This window comes from Diabrotica undecimpunctata, chromosome 1 (genome assembly GCF_040954645.1).
Source record: "Diabrotica undecimpunctata isolate CICGRU chromosome 1, icDiaUnde3, whole genome shotgun sequence".
Lineage (NCBI taxonomy): Eukaryota > Metazoa > Arthropoda > Insecta > Coleoptera > Chrysomelidae > Diabrotica > Diabrotica undecimpunctata.
Window position 1 is genome coordinate 26,236,742 of NC_092803.1, and position 27,376 is coordinate 26,264,117.

At 31.5% G+C, this 27,376-nt stretch overlaps 2 protein-coding genes across 5 annotated transcripts in view; one reads left to right on the top strand and one right to left on the bottom strand.

Moving 5' to 3' along the window:
• LOC140438291 (uncharacterized) overlaps positions 1 to 13,499 on the bottom strand; it is a 29,885-nt gene extending 16,386 nt beyond the window's left edge. Inside the window, exons 1-6 of one of the 2 annotated variants that reach the window (XM_072527985.1) lie at positions 13,374 to 13,499; positions 13,176 to 13,299; positions 12,967 to 13,113; positions 6,754 to 6,932; positions 6,409 to 6,615; positions 6,246 to 6,315 (exon numbers count right to left, since the gene is read on the bottom strand). In XM_072527985.1, coding sequence (XP_072384086.1) covers positions 6,246 to 6,315; positions 6,409 to 6,615; positions 6,754 to 6,932; positions 12,967 to 13,113; positions 13,176 to 13,299; positions 13,374 to 13,388 — 742 coding nt within the window. In that variant the 5' untranslated portion in view covers positions 13,389 to 13,499. Of the gene's footprint in view, positions 1 to 6,245; positions 6,316 to 6,408; positions 6,616 to 6,753; positions 6,933 to 12,966; positions 13,114 to 13,175; positions 13,300 to 13,373 lie in introns of those variants that run through there. The other variant, XM_072527988.1, reaches the window with a different exon arrangement.
• Positions 13,500 to 17,876: 4,377 nt separating this feature from the next.
• On the top strand, positions 17,877 to 26,828 carry sqd (RNA-binding protein squid). Of its 3 annotated transcripts, XM_072539480.1 has the most exons (9): positions 17,964 to 18,112; positions 18,711 to 18,775; positions 19,149 to 19,189; positions 21,615 to 21,889; positions 22,237 to 22,368; positions 23,617 to 23,890; positions 25,352 to 25,426; positions 26,043 to 26,205; positions 26,422 to 26,828. In XM_072539480.1, the coding sequence occupies exons 3-8, from the start codon at positions 19,168 to 19,170 to the stop codon at positions 26,156 to 26,158; spliced, it is 894 nt and encodes a 297-aa protein (XP_072395581.1). In that variant the 5' UTR covers positions 17,964 to 18,112; positions 18,711 to 18,775; positions 19,149 to 19,167; the 3' UTR covers positions 26,159 to 26,205; positions 26,422 to 26,828. The 3 variants fall into 3 exon arrangements, with proteins under 3 accessions (XP_072395566.1, XP_072395574.1, XP_072395581.1); XM_072539465.1 differs by lacking the exon at positions 18,711 to 18,775 and having other exon boundaries at positions 17,877 to 18,112; XM_072539473.1 differs by lacking the exons at positions 18,711 to 18,775; positions 25,352 to 25,426 and having other exon boundaries at positions 17,877 to 18,112.
• Positions 26,829 to 27,376: the final 548 nt, after the last annotated feature.

Here is a 27,376-nt window from a genome sequence, read left to right on the forward strand (position 1 = left end):
CACAAGATGCCATTTTTTGTTAACTTTCGTTCATTGGTTTATCGTCTTTTTCTTCATTATTCTTAACACTTTAACTTTCCTAACGTGATCCATCCATGATATCTTCAGATGTCAAATCTCTAGCACAAAGAACCTTTATTATTTTTTTAAAGTTGATTGAGAACCTTTTTCAATTTTAACTTTTCAGCACTTTAGTCGTTTTTTTCTGTTATTATGCTTCTGTATATGTACTTCGATATGAAGACCACAGGGAAAGAACTTAAGTCCAATTTTTGACATTTCTCGTTTTTATTACCACTTTGTAACTTCAATTACATAGTTTCTAAGAGTAAGACAATATAGAGTAATAACTTGATAAGTCTAAAGATATAAGGGTTTAAAAAAAGGCTGTACTGGGAAAGAACTTGACATGTCCATTCAAAACAAGGGAAAACGTTGATAAGTCCAGGTAATCTCAGTAGTTGGCAACAACGGCATGCGACATAGAAAACTTAAATTATATTGTAAAATGTTTTTATAATAATGTTTCATTTGATACTTTTTGCATTAAGGTACTAGTACACATTAGAAGACTAAAAAATGCATATTTTCAAAAAAAAAATTTCTTAGCTCCTTTAAACAATTTTTTTTTTCTTTTTAGTTCCCATGAATAGCCCGTTTTCTAGAAGGCGCCTAAATTAAAATCTCAAGGTGTCCCATGGAGGACACTAATTCTCAGAATTGATAAATCTTAAAATTCAACACGGTTGCTTAAAATATGTCCCTTTGCAAGATAATTAACCACATTTAAAGAAAATTTTGAAAAAAATCGATTTTTTTTTACCAATTTGTTATATGTCAAAATTAATTCTTCGACTTTTTTTTTTCAAAAAAGTGGTTAATTGTCTTGTAAGGGCGCTTTCTTTAAGTAATCCTGTTGGAATTTTTTGTTTCAGATGTGCCAATCCTGATTATCCGCATTGGACACTTTTTTGGGACGTTAACTGAGGCGCCCCCTAGAAAAGCCTCTAGAGCCCTCCTTTTAGTTCATGTGAAAAATTTTTTTTTGTTTAATACAAATATACGGTTATATTTAAAAATATTTTATGTTCGTATCTAATAAAGGAGATAAAAAATTTGTTTTTGAAAATATGCATTTTTTTAGCTTTCTAATCCGTACTAGTTCCTTAAAAACATATTTGCTCTATTTTTGTGTTTTATTAAAAAAAATAGGCAGCCAATGTTTTTATAGGAAGGAAAAGAACTTTGTCCTTCTTCACAAAGGAAAAACTTGTTTAGTCCATGTAGACGAGTATAAAACAATATCATTAATATGCGATATAATTTATAAAAAAAATTAAAACGTAAACCAACAACCAATATAGCAAATTTTTTTCTTTTTATTACTGATTACTTGTAAGATGTATTTTACACAACCACAGAGTTGTAAACTTTAAAAATGTTCTGAACGAAACCAAAAATGTGACTTCATCATCAAGTTATTTTTCTGTAGTCTTTATATTCTTTCGACCTACCGGCCGATCTTAGTACTATTGTTCTTACTAATTTTTATGTAGTTGCCTTTTTTATTTTTAGCGAGAGTCCATGTTCCCATTGTAACTTAATATTTGATTCATAATTATTTCTAAATTATGGGCTATTATTACGGCGTACCTAATAGCGTACCATTAGCATACCTATGTAATTTTGTTAATTAAAAACCTTAATATTGTTAATAGGCCAGTCGTCAGAAATTTGACCCCTGAAAGTCATACGAACAAGCTGAATTTTGCTGAGAATTTCAATTTTGGGACCCCAAAAAAGATGCAAAAAAGTTTGCCACTTCTACCCCCGGGCTTCGGGGGGAGAACAAAAAACATCGAGATAATTTTGACCAAAAACGTTTGGTATATTTTGATCAGAGTGCCCTATCGACAAAAGTCAAAATTCGTTTTAAAGCTGAAGAGTGCAGATTTTGTATACAATTTTTGCATTTTGCCGAAAATGAAGTCAGTTTCTATAAAGCTGTTAAAAATAAATCAACGTTGCGTGATTTTTGTCATTTTTTATGATTTTACGATACTTAAAAAAAATAAAAAATGATCACTATCACTGGGAACGCTTTTCGAAAGAAATGGAACATGATTTTTACGGTCTGCAAGAGGAAATATGGCGCTCGTAAGAGGTCAAAGAACGGAGGTAAAGGAACTAATAGAACCGAAACACATAGAAAAGTATACGTGAATTGACTACCTAAAAAAACTCTATGCAGAGGAAGAACAAACGAGAACCGGATTCAACAGAAACTACCACAAATGAAGATCTTAATATAAATGTACAGGAAGTTCGGAAAATACTTGATAACCTGAAGAACAGAAAAGCTGCAGGTAAAGACGGGATACCAAACGAATTACTGAAATATTGTGGAGAAGCAATGACAGAACAATTAACAACATTAATTAAGAAAATTATAAAACACAATAAAATCCCGGAAGAATGGAGAACGAGCAAACTAATTCTACTATTCAAAAAATGAGATAAAATCAGCCAGAAAACTACAGAGGTATAAACTTGTTAAATATTATGCTAAAACTTATAACTAAAATTTTACAAGTACTAATAAATCAGAGGATAAGTTTAGCAGATGAACAACAGGTTTTTCGTAGTGGAAGATGGTGTACAGATGCAATATTCGTTATAAAGCAAATTACTGAGAAATCATTAGAGTATAAAAGACCAGCATTTCTGTGTCTGATTGAACTAAAGAAAGCGTTTGACAGAGTAAGACTCAAATATGTAATTTATCTTCTGTATAATAGAGAAGTTCCCTAAATATTATAAAAACTATCGAAAACATCTACCAAAACAACAAAATGGAAGTAAGAATAGATGGACAACTTACAGAACCTGTAGAAATATGCAGCATAATAAGACAAGGGGATTCATTGAGCCTCATGCTCTTTAATTTGATCATGGATGAAATCATCAAAAGCGTTAACAAAAGAAAAGGATACAGAATGAGAAACAAAGAAATAAAAATACTCTGTTACGCAGACGACGCAGTATTGATAGCCCAAGATAAAGATAGTCTACAAAGACTGGTCCACAAATTTAACATAAGAGCAAAAGAATTTAATATGACAATCTATCTCAGAAAACTAAAATAATAGTAGTAGGCAAAGAACCAACCAGATGTAAAATAGAAATGGATGGCATCAGTATTAAACAAGTAATGGAAATAAATCACCTGGGAATTACACTGTCTAGCTATGGACACCTGGACAAAAAAGTGAGAGATCAAGTACAAAAAGCAAATAGACTGGTAGGATGTCTTAATAACACTATATGGCGAAACAGACACATTAACACTGAGAAGAAGCCAAGAATTTATAGAGCCAGTGTAAGACCAATAATGACATATGCCTCAGAAACAAGACCCGACATAGCCACAACGCAAAAGACTACTGGAAACGGCAGAGATGAGAGTACTGAGAAGAATTACAGGAACATTCGCTGAGAGACCGAAAGAGAAGTGAAGACATTAGAAGAAAATGTAACGTATAGTGTATAAATGAATGGACATAAAATAAAAAAAAAAAAAATGGGTCTCCACACGGTGGAGACCCGTGTCGTCAAAACAACAAGAGATAAGTCACCAATCGGCAGAATAAGTATCGGACGACCGCGCAAAAGATGGAGCGACAACATTCCATAAAGGTATTAATCCGCCAATGAACATGTAGAATTGCTTATAACGAGGAAGAAGAAAAAGAAGAAAATTCGCATTCTTAGCAAAATTCAGCTTGTTCGTATGATTTTTACAGATTTAGTAGCATTTTTGTCTCTGACGACTAGAGTATGATTCACTTGTATATCTATTGTTTCTGATTCCGAGTAAGAGTTTAAATATAGAGGTGACAACATGCGTCCTTGTCTGAATCGTTTATAATCTTATACATCGTTTGTTAAGGTTTTTGTTTTTGAGTATTTTCATTAGTTTATGCTCTTTAATTTGTTTCAGCCCATAAAGCAGACGTAAACGTCAATTATATACAAATTTTTTCTTAAAAAAAATATGTCATAATGTAAGTAGAGTAAACAACGGCATACTACCTATTCTCTTTTCAGCTTTGCCAATGATCAGGTGAATTTTGATATAACGGAGTATTAGTAGTAGGTGTGTTTTGTGTAAAACTTAGTGAGGTTGCTGGTTAAATGATTAGACTACTAACAAAAAATGCAATATTTACATTGTGAATATATTAGCAATTAATTTAAATATCATGAAAATACCTGGCTTAACTCATTGATGTTATCTATATAAAGAAAAAACATCCACCTTTTAAATATGATGTACTAATTGTAGCAAGTAGTAGAAGAGTAGCATTTACGCGTCGTGACGCAAGGAACGCATACGTCCTGGTCAAACTAGAGGAAATGCTTACATCGAGATGTCTCGAATCAAAGTCTCTGTTCCCTTGGTATGGGAAAAGTACAAATTCTCTGACCACTCTTCTTAGGTAGTCCGTAGGTTAGTGGGACAACTGCATCGCCATAAATCAACACTATGGACAGTGGAAGTGTGACGTCACAACTGTCAATTACTTTCCAAACAAAAGTTGAAATGCCCAATCTCAAGACTTTTTAAATTCTATAAAGTTAACATTTTGCTTCCTCTGCTGCTTTTTTTTTAAGTATAGTGTTTTTTACGATAATACCATCATAATTCAGTGTTCTATTTCTATGAAATATAGTTTAAAAATTTAAATTAAAGACATTCTATTGATACATGCATTTTATTGCTATTTTTATAAAACAACATGCTTTATTATTTACACAACCCTGTACAATTGTTGTAGTAACTATTAGAATACTTAGATATTGCAAAAAGCGGAAAGATTCTGTAAAAAAAATAACGAAAAATACAAATTATCCACACTAAACAAGGTTTGTTTGGAAAGTGAAACTGACAGATGTCAATAAAATCTACGTCATCACTTCCACGGTCCATTGTATTGCGTTTTTATATGACGATCAGTTAAATAAATGGTTAACAGAAATTTGATATTTTGTAACGTTTTCTGTGTTTTCGAGGCAGTTAACAAATAACAACGACAAGTGAATTTCTTTGGACTTAAAAACAGATTACCATGTGTTAGCGGCAGTTTAATAATAAGAATTTACTGAATATAAGAAAAATAATATACTGTAATATTTTAAAGTAAATAAGTAAGTAGCTATAATATATGTATATATATATATATATATATATATATATATATATATATATATATATATATATATATATATATATATAAAGATGATTTTACAATACAGTAATAAAAATATTAAATGTAAAATATGTAAATAAATATTTAATACTTTCCCAACAAGGGAGAAACAGTAGAGACTTAATAATGGAAAATCGAGCATTAGTAAAAGCCGGTCACAAATACAAATATCTTGGGTAATTAATTTTAGAAAGGAAGGGGAATGACGAGGACATTAGAAATAGGAGAGTACTAGGAATAGTTGTAATTAGACGACTGCACCCGGTAATTTGGAATAGGAACACCAAAATGGGAGTTAAAAGACGACCTTACAAGAGGATTATAGAGAGTATTGCGGTATACGGATCGGAGGTGTGAGAGATTACAAAAAAAAAAAGGAAATAGATTAAAAACACTCGAAAAACACAGTCGAACTTTCGAATTATATACAGACTCACTAATGAAGAAATAAGAACGAAATATGTTCGACCACTTAAGGGCGAATGCCAGAAGATAAATGGCCTTTGAAAATATGGAAGTGGGAGTCAGCTCATCGAAGGAAAAGAGGGAGACCAAGACATAATTGTAACAAAGAAGTGGAAGATGACATGAGAACCAGAAACTTCCAAAATGATGATTGGACAGATAGGAAAAGGTGGATGCTATCGAATGGTGTAGAACCACTTGCATGTATATATATATATATATATATATATATATATATATATATATATATATATATATATATATATATATCCTATGTATGCATCACCAGCAGATGCAGGGGGTTGTGATATCGTTTTATGAACCCGAGCGAGATCTGCTGTATATGTTGATACATTGGTATTATATTTGTTTTGTTATATAACAACTCATTGGGGGAGTTGTGTATACAGTATTTACTTCAAACTATATATATTAAACCTTATCTCTAGCTTGGAAGAACATTAGAGATTAAAGAGAAGAATAAGTACTAACATTTTAAAATTAGCTTACCTATTTCTGGTCTGGGCAGTTTTGGCAGTTCTGCATTAATGACTCTTCCAGGAAATAGGCTCATTACGTCCTAATAAACAAAAAACTTTAAATACCTATTTATCACCATCGTTTACCTAATTTATCATTATCGGTAACTATACATATACAGTAACTGACTTACTCCACATAGATCCAAAATTCCGTGGGCATTCAGGTATTGTACAATTTGATCTATGGCAGATATGAACGCTATGTAGTTGAGGGTGTAGCTGTCTTTGATATATTTTTTCACCAACAGGTTGAAGTCATCAGCAGATAAAAGTATTTCCAGATACGCAAGGATTCTGGCGAAGTGGGCCACGGTCACTGTCCCGTTGTTTTTCGACACCTAAAAGAACTTGTTACTGTACATAACTAAAAGAATTGTAGTCACTATGGTTTAGTGCAGATTTTACATTTTTCAATTTTATTTTAACACGTTTTTTCATATCGAAAGTAAAGCAAATAAGGTATAAAGAATTCTTACTAATTCATAGTCTTGAAAATATGGTCTCAAAATGATCTTCTTCATGTTGACCAACGAAGCAATTTTTGTAAGCAAAACGTTAAGCCGTCTTTCCTCGCTTATACTGAGACGATTGGTATGAAGAGGATCTTCCCATTCCAATCCGGTTACTAACGGGGCATTTTTGCTGAATTCAGGCACTTCAAAATTACTTTTATGAAAAATTCATCCTTATATACAGGATGGTCCACCCTATACGCCTCGGTCTCTGTACGGAAAACTACTTTATCAAAAGTTTTTTCTTCACAGAATTATACAGGGCCATTAACGCTACAATTTAAAAATAATGTGAATTATACAGGGTGCTCCAAAAGAGGGTGGTATATCAAAGTTATATTTTTTTTATGGAACACCCTAGATTTGATGACATTTTTGAATTGTCCGTAAAATATAAGCTATACTTTTATAAGTATTCCCTTTATAAGGAAATTTATAAGTATTTATAAGAATTGAAGACACATTTTGTCTTGGGGCTTAATATTTGTCATATTTAAACGGATGTTTATTATGGCAAACTTTTTTACAGGGTATTCAAAATATTAGATTGTTCTATTAGCAAATTCGAGCTGTATACACCCTATATTTTATTAGTCTGTCGTGTGAAAAATTTACTTAAAACCTTAAAGCCTTAAATTTTTAGAAAAATTAAAATAAATCAAAACACCTTGTATTTAGATACAGGGAACCCTCATAAAATAATAGCTCATTTTTTACGAAAAATTAAAAAATGTCATCAAATATAGGGTGTTGTTTAAGAAAAAATATAATTTTAATATACCACTCTTTTTTGGAGCAACCTGTATAATTCACATTATTTTTAAATTGTAGTGTTAATGACCCTGTATAATTTTGTAAAGAAAAAAGCTTTGGATATTAAGTCATTTTCCGTACAGACACCGTGGTGTATAGGAAGGGCCACCCTGTAAATTTGGTTTTCATGCAGTTGGAAGTCTTTCGGCATCATCTCGTGTATTTAAATTGTTTGGATGTTTTTCAATTTCTATAATTTCAAGTTTGGTCCTAAAAGTTTATTTTATGTCCTTTGCTTATAACATGTTTTTGTTTTTCCAATTTTCCAATGTAGTTTTTGTTTTTGCGGATGGTAATAAGAGAGATTTTCTTTTCGGTGTTAAATATAGCTTCTGTTTTCTGAATTTCTGTGCCTTTTCGATTGTAGAAGTGAAAAATACATTTTTCCTTAACTTTGTTTTAACTTTGTGTATTTCTTCATTCTTATGGCACTCTGTCAGTTTTTCAGATCTTGTGATTAAGATTTTAACCGAATGTAATTGTGCAGGATGATGGTGATTTAAATTAGCATGTAAATATCTATCAGTATTTTTGGGTTTTTGGTATACTGTATATCCTATCCTTCCGTCCTCCTTTATAACGAATACATACATATAAAATGGAAGTTGTTGGTTCTTCACCCGTTCCATGATAAACTGAATTTTGGGGTCGATATTGTTGAAGTGTTGCAGAAATATGTATAGTTTTTGTTCTCCATGTAATCGGGGAAGGAATATAAATTGAAAAACATCCAAAAAATTATGCCTAAAGACTTTAAACTGCATGGAAACTGCATATGCATGTATATATATATATATATATATATATATATATATATATATATATATATATATATAATATTTTGAAGATGTAAGCAGTGATTTTTACTTACCAAACTAATTTTTATTTGGTAAGTTAACAAAAATTGTTTTTTCTTTTTAGTTCAACCTTGTAAGTATTTTGTCTTTTTTAGCTCTTGATAATAATTGTAAACACAATTGAAAGCTCGAGAATAAAAAAATAGTTAACCAATAGCCCTATTATTGACTCCAACCCATCCAAAACAGTTATATATTATATATATATATATATATATATATATATATATATATATATATATATATATATATATATATATATATATATATATATATACATATAGACATACGAAAACGTTTTTTATGGTAATATCATTATGCTGTTGTTTGTAATATCAGAAAGCGGTGTTCCCGGTGTAAAAAAATAACAATGTGTCCAAAGGAAAGCATCAATTAAATTCAAATGCCTTCTAGTACAGCAACTCGGGCAAAAAATAGGACCTTACATCGCAATTCTGTCGGACTGCATGGATTTAGCTGAAAATTTGAATATAAGCTTGTCTTATCCTCCTTTGCAAAAGTTATATATCGGCGAAGTGTGCTTTTTTTAAGGGGTTCAGACTCACCCTTAGTGGAAAAACAGGAAAACACTTATTAGAACGTTTTTGTGCATTAAAATCTGATTGAATTAAACAAAATAAATATATTCAATGATAATTTATACTTTAATACAAATTTTCAACCCTTAGAAACCACCGCTTATGACGGAAATACCGCTTAAAAAAATATTTTTTTACGATGTAAAATGCTCAAATTATGAATTAAAATCAATAACAATTCATTCATCGCTTGTGAAATGATGTTTCATTCGTTTTAAGTTTTTAATCTTTAGAAAGCACCCCTTTATGCAAAAAATACTGAAAAGTCTATTTATAGTTTAGAATGTTTCAATTTAGAACTCAAAATTCATTCCTCGCTTATGAAACGATATTTATTTAGTTTAAACTCTTCAACCCCTAAAAATCACCCCTAAAGACGACAACTTTAAAAATAGTTTTATACACAATAAAATTTTAAACTTATTTATTTAAATCAATAAAAATTTGTTTCCAGGCTTATGAAGTTTTTTTAACCCTTAGAAACTACCCCCTATGCTAATAATAGTACGAAGCACTCAACATTATTTGTTGGTAATCAAGATATATTCATCTACAACACTATTATGCGTACTTTAGATATGTGAGAGCTCCAAAATTATCTCTCAAAAATATTAATAGTTTTTCTTCAAAAGGTCAGTTAATTTTCAAGCTTTAATGTATATATATATATATATATATATATATATATATATATATATATATATATATATATAGCCATTTGAAAGAAGGGCTACAAGGCTAGGCTCATTAGAAAGCCAAACTATCTTTTGCTTTTGAAAAATTAAGGTTTGAAGCACTCAAAACCGGGAGTGTTTACATTTTTAATCGGTGATATCTCCATTGTTTTCTACAGAACAGAAGTTTGTATTATATAGAAAACGAGAATATTAATTGAAAAAGACCTATAATTTTGTACTGTATCATCTTTTACATATATAATATAGTTTTTAAGTTAATTTGAAAAAAAAAGAACAATTTTTTAAAAAATTTCAAAATAGACCATACAATTTTTTCAAAAATAATGCATTTTAAACTAGTCCTAGATCTAATGAAGAACACTAAAATAAAATGTATTGTAGAAGGAAAATGATTAATTTTGATTCTGGTGGATATTAGGTTAATTAGGTATACTGCCCTTTTTTCCTTAAAATATTCGAAGAGTCCATCTTTAACGAGCTGTAACTTACTTAGTTTACATGCAAATGATTTTTTGTAGTGCTCACTTTAAAGGTCATTTTATGGAACATAAAAAACTTTAGTATCATTATTTACGAAAAAGCAACCCTTTTCTTACAATTTAACGTTGAATTCATTGATCCAAATATTCGCAAAAAAAAGTCTCCTTTCAGCGATCAAATCAAATTTTGTATTATATCTAGAATATCTTGTATTCTTTTACAAGCAATTTTTGTTGTGCATACTCATTCGATCAAAGGCATATTTTTTGAGTTATTCATGAAAAAACGTTAAAAAACATGACTTTTTTAATAAAATGCGCTGTTTTCAACCATAAATAGCTCAAACAGTAGTAATGACTTTCTGAAAAAATTCTATTGAACAAAAGTTGCTTAGAATTTCAAGTGAATCGGTTCAGTCCGACAAAATTGAGAAGCGAATGGCCCGAGTAACTGGAGTATTCCCGAGATCGAAATGTATACTTATATCATACGGAAACTACCAATAGTATATACAGGGTGTTTCAAAAAGGTATGTCATAAATTAAATCACGCATTCCGGGGATAAAAATAAATTGATTGAATCCAACTTCTCTTAGTACAAACGTGTACACATAAAAAGTTACAGACATTTGAAGTTACAAAATAAAAATAGTTTTTTTGCATTATCTCCTAAACTACTTGACATTTTGTAATAAAAATGGACACGTTACTTTCTTGTTCTGAAAACATTTTTCATAAAAAAGAAACAACGAAATCTAAGCGCACAGAAAAATTTTAAGGGGGGTATGCAGCCCTAAATCCCCCCAAACTTTTGAATACGTTCAAATCAAATGAATTTTGTGGCATCATTAGTTTAACACATTATTTTATCACTTTTTTCAAACAACAGTTTTTATTGAGTTACGGCCCTTTTCATTAACCTTTAAAAAATTAGGTGCAGCTAAATAAATGGCTTAAATGAATTAACAAGTACAAAAAATGTCTATAACCTCTATAAATATGATATTACAATAAATGTTCAAGATGACCCCCATTTTCTTCAATACACATTCGGTATCGTTTTCATAAGGAAAACTGAATGCGCTGAAAAATCATATTTTTCTGACGAAATTGATTTGCAGCTTCAATTATTCTAACCCTCAATAATTGTTGTTCGTCCTCTATTGTTACAGAATACACTTTCTCTTTCATAAACGCCCAAAAGCAAAAGTCTATGGGGTTAAGACCTGGACTTCTGGGTGGCCAAGAAATAGGTGCGTCACGACCCCTTCCAATCCACGGACCAGGATACTGCCTGCAAAGGTATTCCCGGACTTCATTACTGTAATGCGGTAGAGCGCCATCTTGTCGAAACCACATATTTTGCCTTATTACAATATTCACTTCTTCCAAATACTCTTGTAAATCGTTTGCCAAGAACTGCAAATAATTATCACCATTTAAATTGTTGGTAAGAAATACTGGGCCTATTAGATTATCCACAATTCCTGCCCAAACATTAACTTTGAAAGTCCTTTGGTGATGAGTCGTTTTTTTGGGCTTAAGGATTTTCGTCGGCCCAAATGTGCTCGTTATGATGGTTTGTTATTCCAATTCTACTGAAGGTAGCCTCGTCGGTAAACAAAATATTTCTAAAAAAATTAACATTTCGAGTGTTTTCCATTAACAACCAATCGCAAAATCCAATCCTTTTAGGATAATCTTCAACCAATAACTCTTGAACCGTTGTTAAGTGATAGGGTTTAAGCAGCTGATCCTTCAAACGCCTCCAAACCCTTACGTGAGGAACATTTAGTTGAGCAGCTATTACCCTTGTACTTGTTCCAGGGACTTCTTCAATGATTTCTAAAATGTTGCATCCATTATTGGACGACCACTATTGCCAGCAACTTGCGGTTGGAATGTACCCGTTTCCCGTAAACGACGATCAATGGTCAGAAATAATCGTCTATCGGGTGTATTTCAATTGGGGTATTTTACTGCATAACGCTTTGTGGCTGCTGCACTATTTCCTTGACATTCACTTACGATATTCCCGATAGTTTATTGAAATCATAATTTAATCTGATCCAACTTACCCAAAGTTAAATGCATATCTGCCATTTCCTGAAATGTGTAGGCCATTGTAATATCAAAATTTTTAATATTAATCTTGTTCACACAATAAATGATGGCTTCAAATTATTGACTATTATTGATGCCAACTAGGAAAAAACTAGTTTTTCGAAAAAGTGATAAGAGGCAAAAAAGTTTTAAAAATAATGGGTTAAACTAATGATGCCACAAAATTCATTTGATTTGAACGTACTCAAAAGTTTGGGGGAATTTAGGGCTGCACACCCCCTTCAAAATTTTTCTGTGCGCTTAGATTTTGTTGTTTCTTTTGTATGAAAATGCTTTCAGAACAAGAAAGTAACTTGTCCATTTTTATTACAAAATGTCAAGTAGTTTAGGAGATAATGCAAAAAAACAATTTTTATTTTGTAATTTCAAAGAGCTGTAACTTTTTTTGTGTACACTTTTGTACTGAGATAAGTTTGATTCAATCAATTTATTTTTCTGCCCGGAATGCGTGATTTAATTTATGACATACCTTTTTAAAACACCCTGTATATCTCTATACATTATATTATTTTAATTTATACGAAATAAATAGATACCAACTAACTTCTTTGTTTGCCAGAAGTCTAAAGGCGATCTGAAAATATAGAAATAGAAGAGAATACGTACCACTGTCGTGAATAACTTCACACAATTGAGTGTAATATATTCGTCCATCAGGCACTCTAAAATAGTCTGCAAGTTCAGCGACTTCTTGTTCTGATAAACCAATCGTAGCCCTCAGCTGCCTGTTAATGACAGATATAAATTGAGATTCTGGAAAAATAAATAAAAGAATTAAGTACAGATACTAAAATATTCAAAAATTTAGTTTAGACCTGAAATGAGGCAGTTTTTGTGCGGATCCAGTGGCAAAAAATAATCAAAAAGGTTTATTCCCATACGAAAAACTGCTGCCCTTATTTTGTTACATGTTCTCCATACATCTCCTAATTTAATTTCCTAAAATAAAAGATTTATGCAGGATTTACTACATTTTATAACTGCTATAAGTATATTTAAACACAAGATCTTACCCTGTAATGAGGCATTTTTCGTTAATTTCGAATAGAAAATTTAAACACAAGCTTTTTAGAAACGCTCGAAAATATACTTTTTTGACAATCAGTTGACAGTTTACTATGGAGCAGCAAAACACATTTTGCCTACATAATATAATAAATATAATGGGTATAAATTTTATTTCCATATATACTGGAAAAAGTCGTCTTATTTTAATAAAGATTTAAATAGGTTTCAAACGCTGTATCCGCCTCTGTTCTTAAAGTGGCTTTGCGTCTGAAATTGCTAAATTTACGTCTGGGTCTCAGTCAGGAATGTATGAACTAAGTATATAGATACACCAATTCAGATAATAAGTATATATATATATATATATATATATATATATATATATATATATAACTATATATAAGTATATAGATTTAGTATAGATGATTAGATATAGATTTAGTATACACCACTTTGTAGTTTATTTTAAAAGCTAAAAATGTTGTGAGATAACTAAGTAACATTTCATTTCAGTTTGAACTATCAAGTGTTCCTGATGAAAATTGAATAACTCGAAACGCGTGTAGAACAATGGTGGAGTTCAAATTGAAAAGAAATACAATCGTCTACGTTCACTTTAACGTCTTTTTTCCACGTGAAGAGTGCAAAAGATAGTGTTTTTAAGGATAGATATGTTGTCGGAATAAAGGGTATTCCTAACATCGTTCAATAGCATTCAGTAATCTTGAATTTGCGGTTCACCTAACTCGCTATCGAAGAGAAGTCTCCTGAATTCTTGTTGCTTTATATATATATATATATATATATATATATATATATATATATATATATATATATATATCTTCTTCTTCTAGCGCATATATGTTTCGGACGTTAGCGACCATTATGGCAATCTGTATTTTGCAAACTGCTGCTCTGAAAAGATTTGTGGTTGTTGTGTTGAACCACGTACGTAGATTTGTCAGTCAGGAAATCCTTCGCCTTCCTGGTCTGCGTTTTCCTTCTACTTTTCCTTGTAGAATTAATTACAGCAACCCATATATTTCGCTATTCCTCATGATGTGAACGAGGTATTCGATTTTGGTTGTGTTCATTGTGGTTAACAACTCTTTTCCTTTTTACATTCTTAATAAAACGTCCTGATTAGTAACGTGGCCGGTATAGGATATCATCAGGATTCGACGATAAAGCCAATTTCGAAAACCTCAATTTTCTTGCAGGTACCGTCTGTGAGAGTCCACAACTCATCTCCGTATAACAGTACATATAAAGTAACCACCGGTAACAGATATCGGTGTTGGTCACCAGTCTGAAAGGGTACTAATAGTCTAATTTTATTTACAATATGTTCACCAAAGACATTAAATGTATCACGATGGGATTTGCTTTTCAAATTTCTGATAACATAGTAAGCTTCGTGTGCTGACTCTCCAATGCGATTTAATTTCTTTTTTCTCCGTTCACTGAGTAATTGCCTTTTGTCGTGATTGGTAAATTATGTGTTTGCTCAATTGCAGAGCTTTGTAGATTGTGCGTTTGTTCGGTGGTCTCCCCTGTTCCTTCAATGTCAGTATTGTTGGTTTCAAATTCTTCAGCCAAAAAATCGTCCATCGCATTTTACTATCATCACCCGAATCTGTCATAACCTGAAAACAAAATTATGTCGTTTAAATTTTTACTTTTAACAATATAATTTTTATTTAACTAACGCTTCCAATGTCGTGAATTTTTATGCATTTCTCCTTTTGCAGACATCAACAACCCGTGAAGGATGGAATGTAGTTGCACAAGATTTTAATAAGTTATGGAATTTTTCCAAATGTGTCTGTGTAATGGACGGTAAACACGTGGCATTATAGACTCCTCGAAAGAGTGGCAGTGAGTTTTTTAATTATAATGGCTTCTTCAGCATTGTTCTTTTTGGCATGAGAGTAGGCTCACGAGTAAGTATATCAAATAGAGGATTTTTTGACAATGCAAACCTTAAAAAATTATTAATGCAATGCAAATTTAATTTACCTGAAAAAAGCAGTCTGATGAGGTGAAAAAAAAAACAGCACCGCATGTATACTTGGGTGACGATGAATTCCCGTTATCACCGACCCTATTAAAATCCAACCCAGGAGCACAAGACAAAGAGTCACCACAAAGAATATTTAACTATCGCCTTAGCAGAGCAAGGAGAGTGTCAGAAAACATCTTTGGGATTCCATGTGCCAAATTTAGAATATTCATAAAACTGTTGTTATGGCCTGTATTTATTTGCACAATTTTCTCAGGAAGAGTTTGGCATCTAAGAATTCTTACAATCCTCCATATACATCCTTTAAAAATATTGCGCGAAACTAATCGATAGCAGCAAGAGATGTCAGGAATGAATTCACAACTTTTTTGTTTCTCCAGCAGAAATAGTTCCTTGGCAAAATAATTATTAATTACTTCTCATTTATATTATCTGATGTCCTTAAAATTATACATATGTATTTATAAATATGTTACCGATCAAATAATGTATCATATTGATGTACGACTTACGTCAATTCCTCCTTCCTGACATGACCGGATTTTATTTTTATCCCGAAGAAACAACAGCAAAGTAATTTCTTATTTTTCGTTTTGCCTCTTCTATATTTTCAAAGTTTATACTGCTACACATATTGGACCAGGCATCATGTTTAGCTTCTCTATATTTATAATGTTTGTCTGTTGCATTCCAAAGACGTGTATGTTGTTTATAATTGTCTATTATATTAATGCAGACTTCTAAAGTCTATTTAAATACCATTGTAAAAGCCAAATTCAGAAAACAAAACAAACAGTTCAAACTTGTCAACAACTAACGACTACGACTAACTACAAGCCGTCCACACTGATGTTAACATTTGTCGCTGTTGCAAAATGTTGGAAGATTTCCTTTTATCTTTACCACCGAAACTGGAAAAACACAAGATACTCCAACTGCGATATAAACATAGTACAACACAGTGTAACATACTACAACAACAGCCAACTTTTATGTTGTTATTGCAGTAAGTTGCGATGTTACTTTAGTGGAGACAAAGCTAAGTACTAGTTCACTTTTCGCGATGGATTGGGAACTAGAGAGGTATTTAGTGCAAAATGTGCCGATACAATGCTTTTTGGATGTAAACAAGGATGAGTACGTTTACTTTGAGGATTTTGAGAAAGTATTAGGTATAATGAGACATAACCAACATATTATGAGATAAAGCATAGGAAACCTATACCATAACCAAAGAACGCACATAAAAATAGATAATATAACATTGGAGAACATCAAAATTAAATAAGCCGAGAGGCAAGGATATCTCATATTCTTTATACTTTTAATTCGTTGCCGGAAACTACCATGTAAGAAGTACTAGAAATACATCTTGAGTCATTGTAAATGGGATAAATCAATGATATAGCTGTCAATAAAATCATTGAGTGTTTCCAAAGAAAACCTGGCTATTTACTAGCAATAATGATTTTTGTTTAGAATTAAGACCAAAGATTAAAAGTGCCCATATAACATCTATCACACTGAAGAAATCCATTAGCAAAATAAATCCGAATGTTATATATTCATTATCATCTTATATTGTATGAATGCATTCAGCTTTACTAAATCTATGATGAAAAAATTTCTTATATATGCAGCTGTATAGCAGATTACTGAAAAAATGCTACATAGATAGAGTTACCAGTCGATAAGTCTTGGCGAAAACTATGAAAGGGAATTGATTATAAAAATACGAAAATTCCAATATTTTAAGCACGTGAGGGGAGTAACAGGATACCAGATGCTACAAATTATTGTTCAGAATAAAATAATGAGAAAACGTAAATACAGTGTGGAAGTTTGACTAACGATCTGATTATTCTAGTTTTGTTTACATAAAGTGAACGCAATATTTATTTCAATAGAAGATTTAATGTCAACTTTGATCAAAAATACTATTGTCCATAATAACAAATATATATGCATAATATACCCTTTTCATGGATACTCTTTTGTGGTTAAGTACAAAATGTTAAAGAATTGAAATTAGATTCATCGCACACTTCTCTTATATATTTAGTTATTTTTTACATTTATGCAGGCAGTTATCTAAAATTGTCAAAAAAATATCTAATTATTTATAATTTTTTAACTATAAAAATATTCAACCTTGAGTAGGTCTACGAACTCTACGACACTGTCTTCCTATAGATCATTGATCCTGTTGCCGAACTTGAGAAAGTTGTGCGTCATATATAACATACGAAAAAAGGCTAGAGATACGTTTATTATCCTCCTTTATTCATACGGTTACAAGCTAACCCAACTTATTCATAACGTATGTCTGCCTTGTGATTCTAACAACCCGGCTTTTCATTCGGACGCATTAAAAAGTAGATCTGTTTTGAAATCTTGTGCCGCAATTGGCTGGAGAGACCGGTAGTGACGTAGTGGGGCAAGAAGTAACGATTTACTACGCGATACCGCTTGCCGGCGTCACTTCATCGTTCTCTTCTCTTCTTGTGATAGCGAAGGTAGGACGTGGTATTAGTTGTTACTTTGTTAGTAGCTCTTAGGCTAAGTATTTATATTAGTTTTTTAATTTATCGGCTCACAGGCAGTTCTAATGGAGAACGGTGAAGATTTTTCTAAAGATGTCTCAGCAGAGCATCAAAATGGATCAGGTGACGCTCCAGCAGATAGTGGAAGTGCAGAAACGCCCGGTCGTGATGACGATAGGTAAGTGTTATTCTTTTTTATATTCTAAATATACATGAATTTTAGTTATTTCGTAGCTATTTGTCGTATATTTTGTTTTATTAAATTTCCGATGTAATGATTATATTTATAATAAAATTTGGCACCTCGTTTTTCTCGTATTAATCTGTAAACATCTTACTAATAACAATTACTTTGTAATATTAAATCGTTAAATTTGTATGTTTAGATCGTAAGAAATTTGAATAACATTGTATTAATTTGATTTAGTAGATATTTTGTGATAATTTGGCATTTTTTTATGAAGATCAGGCCCAACTAGCTTTTGAAGAAAATGGCGGATGACGCTCATTGATTTTTTGGCGCGTTATTCAAATCCAGTTGTACTAAGTTGAAGAGTTTCCTAAAGAACGAGTAACTTTTTATATAAGTAAAATTACAGCTTGTTTAAAATTTGCATTTCAGGAATCTTAATTCTAAAAAAATTTTTCATTAACTTGTTCAAATTCATTAATTTTGGGTCAATCTAATTAGATTCAAAAAAATTCGGGCCGGTGATAGGATGCCAGGATTTAGGATATTTTTCATATCCCATTTAAACTTGGTTCCTTTTCTCCAGGTGGCTGAGTCAGCTAAGTGGAAGATGGGAAGATGTGGAGGACATTGGAGCACTTTGGACCCATGGTATTTATCCTTGGGCACTTTCTTCTGCCAACACTTAGTAAAACAGAACCAATAATTTTAATTTGACAAATTCAGTCACGAACCATTTCATAAAATAAATGATCAATTTTAAAGTTAATGATAAATTTGCTGTAGTTTTGTTTCACACTATTTTTTTTTATTTTATTGTTTTAAATGATAACTTTCAGATCACTTAGAGATTGCTGTTCCATTTGATTGATACTTTTGCAGATCCAATTTTTTTCAATTTGTTTTTTACTTACAGTAAAGTCATTTGTAAAAATTTTGATTAATTCAGAAATTAAATATATGCTAAAAAAGATAGGAATTGATCATGCCATTCTTCATTTTAAAACACGTTTTTTATTTTCAGAAAATTATTTGTTGGTGGCATGAGTTGGGAAACGACTGATAGTAAGTTTTACTTGTTTTTATAATGTAGAATTTTAGTCAATTACGTTATATTAGCTGTTAGCTATCTTCTCAATGGTGTGATTAACATAATGCTGTTACTGGGATGATTGTCTGGATTCGACTCCAACTGTGGACATATAAATACGTCCATGACTCACAACTTGAAAATCAAAACCATAACTCGTTTCCCCTAAGTAGACTTTTTGTTTTCAGTCCTTTTCCACTGGTTGTCCTGAGGTAGACCTAAATAGTTTTTTTCTTTAATAACCAACTTAACATGTTTAGAAAATTATTTTTTATTCTTAGTTATGTCTAGTTATACTGAATTCTTTAAAAGGGGGTTTATTTCTGTCTGTGTTATAACCAAACCACTTTGGTGTGCAATTCTGTCCTGTGCATCTAGATCTTTTTTATGTTGACATTGTGAAATTTTTCGTTCAATTTGGATCCAATAGGTCCCAAAATAGGTTTCTTTTTAGGAATCCATTTTTTGAATTCTATTTTTTATATTTGCTATTCTTTGGTTACTACAAACTTTCCTGTTCCCACAAACGTCAACTCATGGAACAAAATATTTTGGTTTGGCAGAGTTGGGATATTTTTTTTATATGTATATGTTGTATGTTTCAAACATAAAGAAAAAGCTTATAAAAAGTACATTTTGATTATATTATAAGATGTAATCAAAATGTACTTTTTAAAGCTTTCTATCGTTATATTTGAAGCATACAACATTACATTATAAAAACTTTCCAACACTGCCAAACTGAAATATTATTTCCATGGTTGACATTTGCAGCTATAAACTTTTACTTTGGTTAATGTTAACCCAATAAACACATCTGACTGTACTAAATAAACTAGTTTCAAAACACACTGAAACCCTTAGATGTTACTGATTCAAGCTATACTTGAAAAACAAAACTTGGACGATTTTCACATTTGGTCCCATTGAAGATAGCTATAATTGAGCTGTCAATTAAAGTTCATAGAACGAAATGTTGGTTCTTGACTGTGTTGCCATGTTTTTTTAATAAATCGGGAAATAGCATGTGATTTATAATTAATAAAAATCCAATAGAACGTTAACAAACTAACAGTAAAAAAGAAATTCTTTCAAAAAATAATAAGAATAGGTACTTTCCTGATTACAAATCTATTAGCTTATTATCAAAGGCAAATGCCAAAAAAATGTAATAATAACTGCAATTTATTTGAGAAGAAACGAGTATTTATTCTTTCGTGTTGTATATAAAAAAATTGCATAATTCATATAATAATATAATAAAAATGTATTTTTGAAAGCTTCTCTATTTGTAATTGAAGCCTACAACATATACATTATAAAGACATGACAACACAGTCAAATGTCAAACATTTGTTTTGTGAATTTAATTCACAGCTCCTTTGTAGCTATCTTCAATGGGATCAAATGTGAAAATCGTCCCAAAACTTTTATAGAGAACTGTTTCAAAACATGTCTGTGTTAATGTTAACCTAATAAACACATCTAAATAGACTAGTTTTAAAACGCGCTGAAACCCTTAGATATTACTGATTCAAGCTATGCTTGAAAAACAAAACTTTTAGAACTGTTTAAAAACACGTCCACATTAAAAGTTGGTGTTAGTTGCTGGTTTTTCTATTTGATACGAATTTGTGTTTTGTTTTGTCCCGCTTTGTTAAAAACTGCTATAAGATGATAACTTTGTACAGGTTCTTAAACCATTTACTTGTAAAGAACAATACTCATCCTTTATTTGTTTGATACCAAAAGTGTTAGAATATATTTTACAAAAGGGGAATATAATCATGCTACAGGCTAATATTCTTATATTTTCTATACTGAAAGTTTGAGACAATGACAAAACAATCTTATTCAGTAGCTTATAAATTCACAAATCCAATGTACTATTACAACACATTGGTGGCTGTTTTTCATCTGATGTTATTATATGAAATGAAAAAGTTTAGAAAACTACTGCACTTTTTTACTTTCAATACTTCCATTTTTGTTTTAAGTCATCAGTTTTATTCTATAAAGTTTAGATGAGAGTGTGATAAACACCAGGTATGTTCATTTTCTGTCCCCACAGTACTTTGTCTATATGGTTAATTCTAGCTCCCTAGTTTACATTCATTGACCATTATCATTCAATTTGTTTGAATAACTTACAGTGGTTTGATTGTTATGGGGGACAGTAAAGTGGATGATTTTAATATTGCCTAAATCGAGTTTCTGGAAAAGGCTGTTTCAAAAGCAAAATACTAGTCAATTGTTTTTATTGTACTTCACATGATGCTGACAATAGTCAGTTCTGCTACTGATTACAGTTGAGGACACTTACCACTTCTGATGCTTCTGATATTTAAACAAAATAATTCACTTATCAATATCTGTATTACATGATCTTTCAACTTTTAGGGGAATTGAGAGAACATTTTGGCCAATATGGTGAAATTGAAAGTATAAATGTAAAGACAGATCCCAACACTGGTAGATCAAGGGGATTTGCATTCATAGTATTTACCACAACAGAAGCCATTGACAAAGTTGTAGCTGCAGGTGACCATGTCATTAATGGCAAAAAAGTTGACCCTAAAAAAGCCAAAGCAAGGCATGGAAAAATATTTGTAGGTGGTCTCACCTCTGACTTGAGTGATGATGATATCAAGAACTATTTCTCACAATTTGGATCGGTAAGTTTTGTTTATTTGTCATTAACAGTTTGATACCCCGACGCCACGCTCAGTTAGATTTTAATGTCTAAAATAGAGTGCCAGTATATATTACAATAGGGGAATATTATATCCCGCTAGGAAACAGGCAAACATTTTGTTATGATTTTGCCTGTGCCGAAAGTTGAGGAAACAGTATTTATTGTTTGTATATTCATATTTTCTACTTAGCTATATCTTATTACATTCAGTAAAAGTTTATTCTTATAAAATCAAAATTATACAAAAAAAAGGAATACAAATCACTAAATTTGTAATGTTTCTCTTATTTTGTTTTGAGCCAATTTTTAAATATTTTTCTCTTTTAGATCATTGATATTGAAATGCCATTTGACAAGCAAAAGAACCAAAGGAAAGGATTCTGCTTCATCACATTTGAATCTGAACAAGTAGTAAATGAGTTACTCAAGCAACCCAAACAAACCATTAAAGACAAAGAGGTAAATGAAAATATTATTTATTGTATCTTTTGAACTCCCCGATGCCACGCTCGTTCAGGTACAAATACCTCTTCAGAGTGCCAGTATATTACTAAAAGGGGAAGATAGAATAGCCCGCTAGGAAACAGGCAAGATTTTTTAGTAATTTTAGTCTGTGCCGAGAGTTGAGGATACATTTCTTTTATTTTCAAAGATTTTGTCTGAAATTCTTATGATTGTGAATAAAGAAACAATATCTTCTATCTATAGTATATAGTATTCGTTATATCTATTTTGTGTTGTTTTCATATCAGCTTTAACATTTTAATTTTTCATACTAGTCACTACATCTTCAAGCGCTTAATGCCTGTTTTTCTTCTTCAGCCTTAAGTAATCCAACTTTGGACATAGGTCTCCCCCAAATCAATCCAGTGTCTTTATTTTGCGCCACTTGTTTCCAGTTGTGTCCTCCGATCTTCTTAATGTCATCAGTCCATCTCATTTGTGGTCTTCCTCTGCTTCTCTTTCCTAACCATGCCCTCCACTATAGTATTTTGTGGTTCCATCTCTTATCCTTCAGTAGGGGCTTTGTGTCCTGCTAAGCTCCATTTAATTTGGCGGCATTAATTAATTAACTTACGCCTGTAGTATGAAACATATCTTAAATTATTTTACTGCTGTCTCCAGTGTTATTACTTCTTAAATTGACCTCTGGACTGTGTCTAATTAAAATGGCTGTTTCTATTTTTTTGATAGCCATTCAGAATAACCTGATGCAGACTTCTTGGATTGTTGACATTTTATCTAGATCAAGAAATTTTTCTCTGTGGTTCTCTTTCCATACACTTTGCCCTAATGAACAAGTTGCAACAAGTCATCTCTTCTTTAAAGTCTCCTTCCAAATCTTTATTTTGTTGACTTGAGTTTTAAACCTTTTATTTGTTCATGTTTTGTATATTATTTATTTCTTAATTTTAATTATAAGTTTGTGAATTTCTCTAAAAGTTACACAGAGTGGATATAAACTGGTCATTTATCACAATTTATTGGACAACTATCTCTGAAAATAAAAACTACTGGTTATCAATGTTGCTCTTACAGTCTGGTTTTTGTAAAACCAGTAGAATAATTTAACATGATGACTGACACTGTCAGTTCTGCTACTGACTACTATTGAAGACACTTACCACTCCTGACTTAGAGTAAATGAAAAATTGTAATATTTGATAATTTGAGTTTTCCTTGACTTTTTTTTTCTTCATTTACTAGGTTGATGTAAAAAAAGCCACACCCAAACCAGACCAAATGGGCGGTCCCATGATGAGCATGCGCGGTATGCGAGGCAGCAGAGGCGGTCCTATGAGGGGCGGTCGCGGTGGCCGAGGCGGCTATGGAAACCAGAACTGGAACCAAGCCTATGGTGGCTATGGTTATGGCCAAGGGTATGGCTATGACGGCTACAGCCAAGGTTATGACTACTACGGCAGTGGCTATGGGGGTTATGGAGGTTATGATTACTCAAACTATGGCGGCGGTAACTACGGTAAATACACCCACAGGACACATTAATAAACTTTTTACTCCCAACCGAGATGTTGTTAATATCTCGAGTGGTGCCTTGTAAGCTCGGTGTATATGTCAAGTGATAACTGTGTCAGGGTTGGCTGTAGGAAGCTTGTTACCAACTATACAAAAACGTTATTTTTGGCCAAATACATTTTATAAATTGTAAACCTGGTGACAGGTTGTATTTACAATACATTGTTAAATTTTAAGTTTTGACGAAACCATCTGTTGGTATTTTTCCACTTCCTACAGCTAACCCACTCTTAGTTCTACACACAGGAAGGTCATATATAACAAGTGTGATATTCACACTAGAGACTATGTGGTCTTGAAATATTTTTTTTATTATTTAAGGACATATTTACACTAAGTCGACAGTTGTTCTGTTCCTATACATAAATTATATGTTGACCTTTATACATATATTTAATAGTATGGAAGAAGATACATTGTGAAAATATCTAGAGCTTGAAATAAAGCATTTGTTGAAATTCTACATTCCCTCAATAATTAATTTTTTCTCTTTTTCTTCCTGTACCCACCCCCCACACACATCAATATCATTTTTAAATCTTCATTGTTTAGGACATTATTGATCTCTAATAAATTTACTTTTTGCAGCTTTTACTGATAATATAATTAACAAGTACAAGGGTGAAATTTCATCTCCAATCCAACTTTTTCAGATTCTTTTTGCTGTATTTTGATGAAATGATTCTGCGTAGATTCTAAATATAAGCTGATACAATGATTTTCTGGTTATTCTGTTTTTATTGACTACTCTAATCAAATAATGGCATTTGATTACGAAATTTAGTTCACAAGAATATTTGAAAATGATATCTGATGTGTAAAATTTAGCTTGGAAGAGCTTGTAAATTTTGAAACATGCCAAGCTATTAGGAACAGACAATAATTGAGTATGTATACCTTTTTTTGTCAAGTTTTCAGGGGTATTTCACAAAAATTTTACACTTTCCTTTTTTCTTTACATTTGTCTTTTCCATGAAGTTTATATTTATACATTTCGTAAAAATGTATGTTGATCTATTTAAAATAACAGAAACATTCTCTTTCTTACTTTGAAGTAATTTTGTTATTCATCAATTGTGTTACATGATACTGGGAATGTAAATACCTTCGCTTCAGTTTTTGCTTAGTTTCTACTCTCATGTTTGTTTTTAAATATTTTTTTATATAGTCAATGAGTCTTTCTACATACCACCCTATGCAGAAAGTCCAATTTATAGCATACTATTCTAAACTTCCATGAGGATAAATAGCGCTAATATTGCTACTCACTATTGTCTGTTCTGGCATATAAAAAATATCGAAAAGATGCAATCCTGCTTATAAACTAAAATCGGTTGTTTTAAGCGTTTTTTGATATGCTTTGATTGAACAATTCTAATAAAATCTGTTCTATACCAAAAAGCAGACCAGGGATATGGTTATGAAGGAGGATATGGTGGTGGTGGTGGAACCGGACGCAATGTTAACACTCGTGGAAAAGGTACTTGTGGTGGTGTTCTAGAATTTTAAACTCTTTCCTCTCTTAAATTATTAGTTTCCTGTAAAAGCTTGTATTGGTGGATGTCTCACAACAATGTAAACATAAGTTCCAGTTCCTAGTTTTCATTTTGGGACATTTTTTATTGTTAAAAGTACCTCTTGTCCCAATACATTTAATACCAAATTAAAACTCAGTAACTTTATTGTTAGTCTTTCAAAGACAAATGTTATCTGAATGAGACTCTGCCACTCCAAGTAATAATTTTAAGAGTTAACTTTTTAGTTGTCATTTTTTTTGTGTTTTTTCATTTGGTAAGGTCGAATCGTAACCTGCGTTCTTAAAACTTTGGAACATTTCCACAATACAAGAAAACAGCACTGTTTTTTACTAAACTGTTTGCGTCCGAATTGTTTGATTTGATTGCAGCTTGCTCCAAAAAGTGAAACAAAAAAAAAGTTAAAAAAAAAGTACGCGATAGAAAAAGTAACCCCATTGAAGAGTGGCCAAAACAACGCAGGTGGCGAAAACGAACGAAATGTTTTTGAGTTGACAAAAGAGCAATTAGTGAGTAGGATTGCTATAATATTAAAATTTTTATACTGCTCTTCCTTTTCAGGTGGAGCCGGCGGATACCAATCTGGTGGTGCGGCTGGTGGTGGCGGCGGAGGCGGTGGCGCTAAACAAAGAGGAGCTGGCCAACGCAACCAAAGGTTCCAACCCTATCAGAAGTGAGGCTGGTTAATATCATAAGAGAATAGTTCGTGATTCAACATTTTCCGGTAAGTTTTATTTATTTATCAATAATTATCATTTTTTCCTTTTTTTTTATATTCCTTTTATACCCAAAATATCAATTAAAAGTATTAGGTTTTTACAGTTCTTGCAACACTTTACAGGAGGAGGCAAATTGAGTACTAAAAATGTTTTGTTAAATTTATTAATGTTTCCTATTTGCGAGTGTTTGACTGCATTTATATTTTTGAATTTTGTTTCAGTAATAAGTCATCTCATCCTCAACTGAATTTTCCAATCATTCCATTTCATCGCGGCGCTTGGAAAATATACCCGACAACGTACAAAATTTTTATGTTACAAGTCCAACATAAAAGTCAACTATCCAGTCGAGATTTTTTTTATTTTCTTTTTGATAAATCGGTTAGGAAATGTTAAAACAATTTAGGATGGTCTTCAAAAATATGAATTTATATATAAATCATAAATTGAGTTTTGAGTTAGTCAAAGATATTTTCTCTTTTTTTGTATTATGTTTTTCTTTTTATTTAACTCTAGTATGATGTAAACGTAGTTTTTAAGTTTATATGTATAACTTGTATGAGTGAAAGGAGGCGTTGTGTACTTCCATTGTATGACAAAATTTAATAAAACGATAAATTTTGTGTAACTTTCTCGATTTTTTTTATACATATTGTCCCAGATTTTGTACAGAAAATACTTAATAAAGAACAAACACATTTTTCCTAGTTTTATTATCCTGGGGGCCAGTGAAGAAAAAATCTTGGCAGATTTTTACAGTATTTTAAAGGTATATGAGGTGTAGATGATTCAGTGAGCCATACTTTTTTGGGTGGTTATGAGGAGAAAAATAGAATATATAATATGAGGCAACGAAGTCTAGTCCATACAAAAACTGCTATCTGATTCTGTAGGCAGCTGCACAGGAGTTTGGTTAATAATACTCTAATTTTGCTAATTTCGAGTATTACATTCAATATGTAAAGTCAACATTTATAAATACTATGAAAATGAGGGTTTTTGCGAAATGCATTTTAATTTATTAAAAACCCGTAAAATTTAAGGAACTTCTAGATCTTACTTTTCTCTAAAATGTATAAGAAACTTTCTGTCCTAAAAAAAAAAGTTTTTACAAAGTCCATGATTTTCACATAAATTAATTTGAATACAATAGATTGAAATATAAAGTAAGGACAC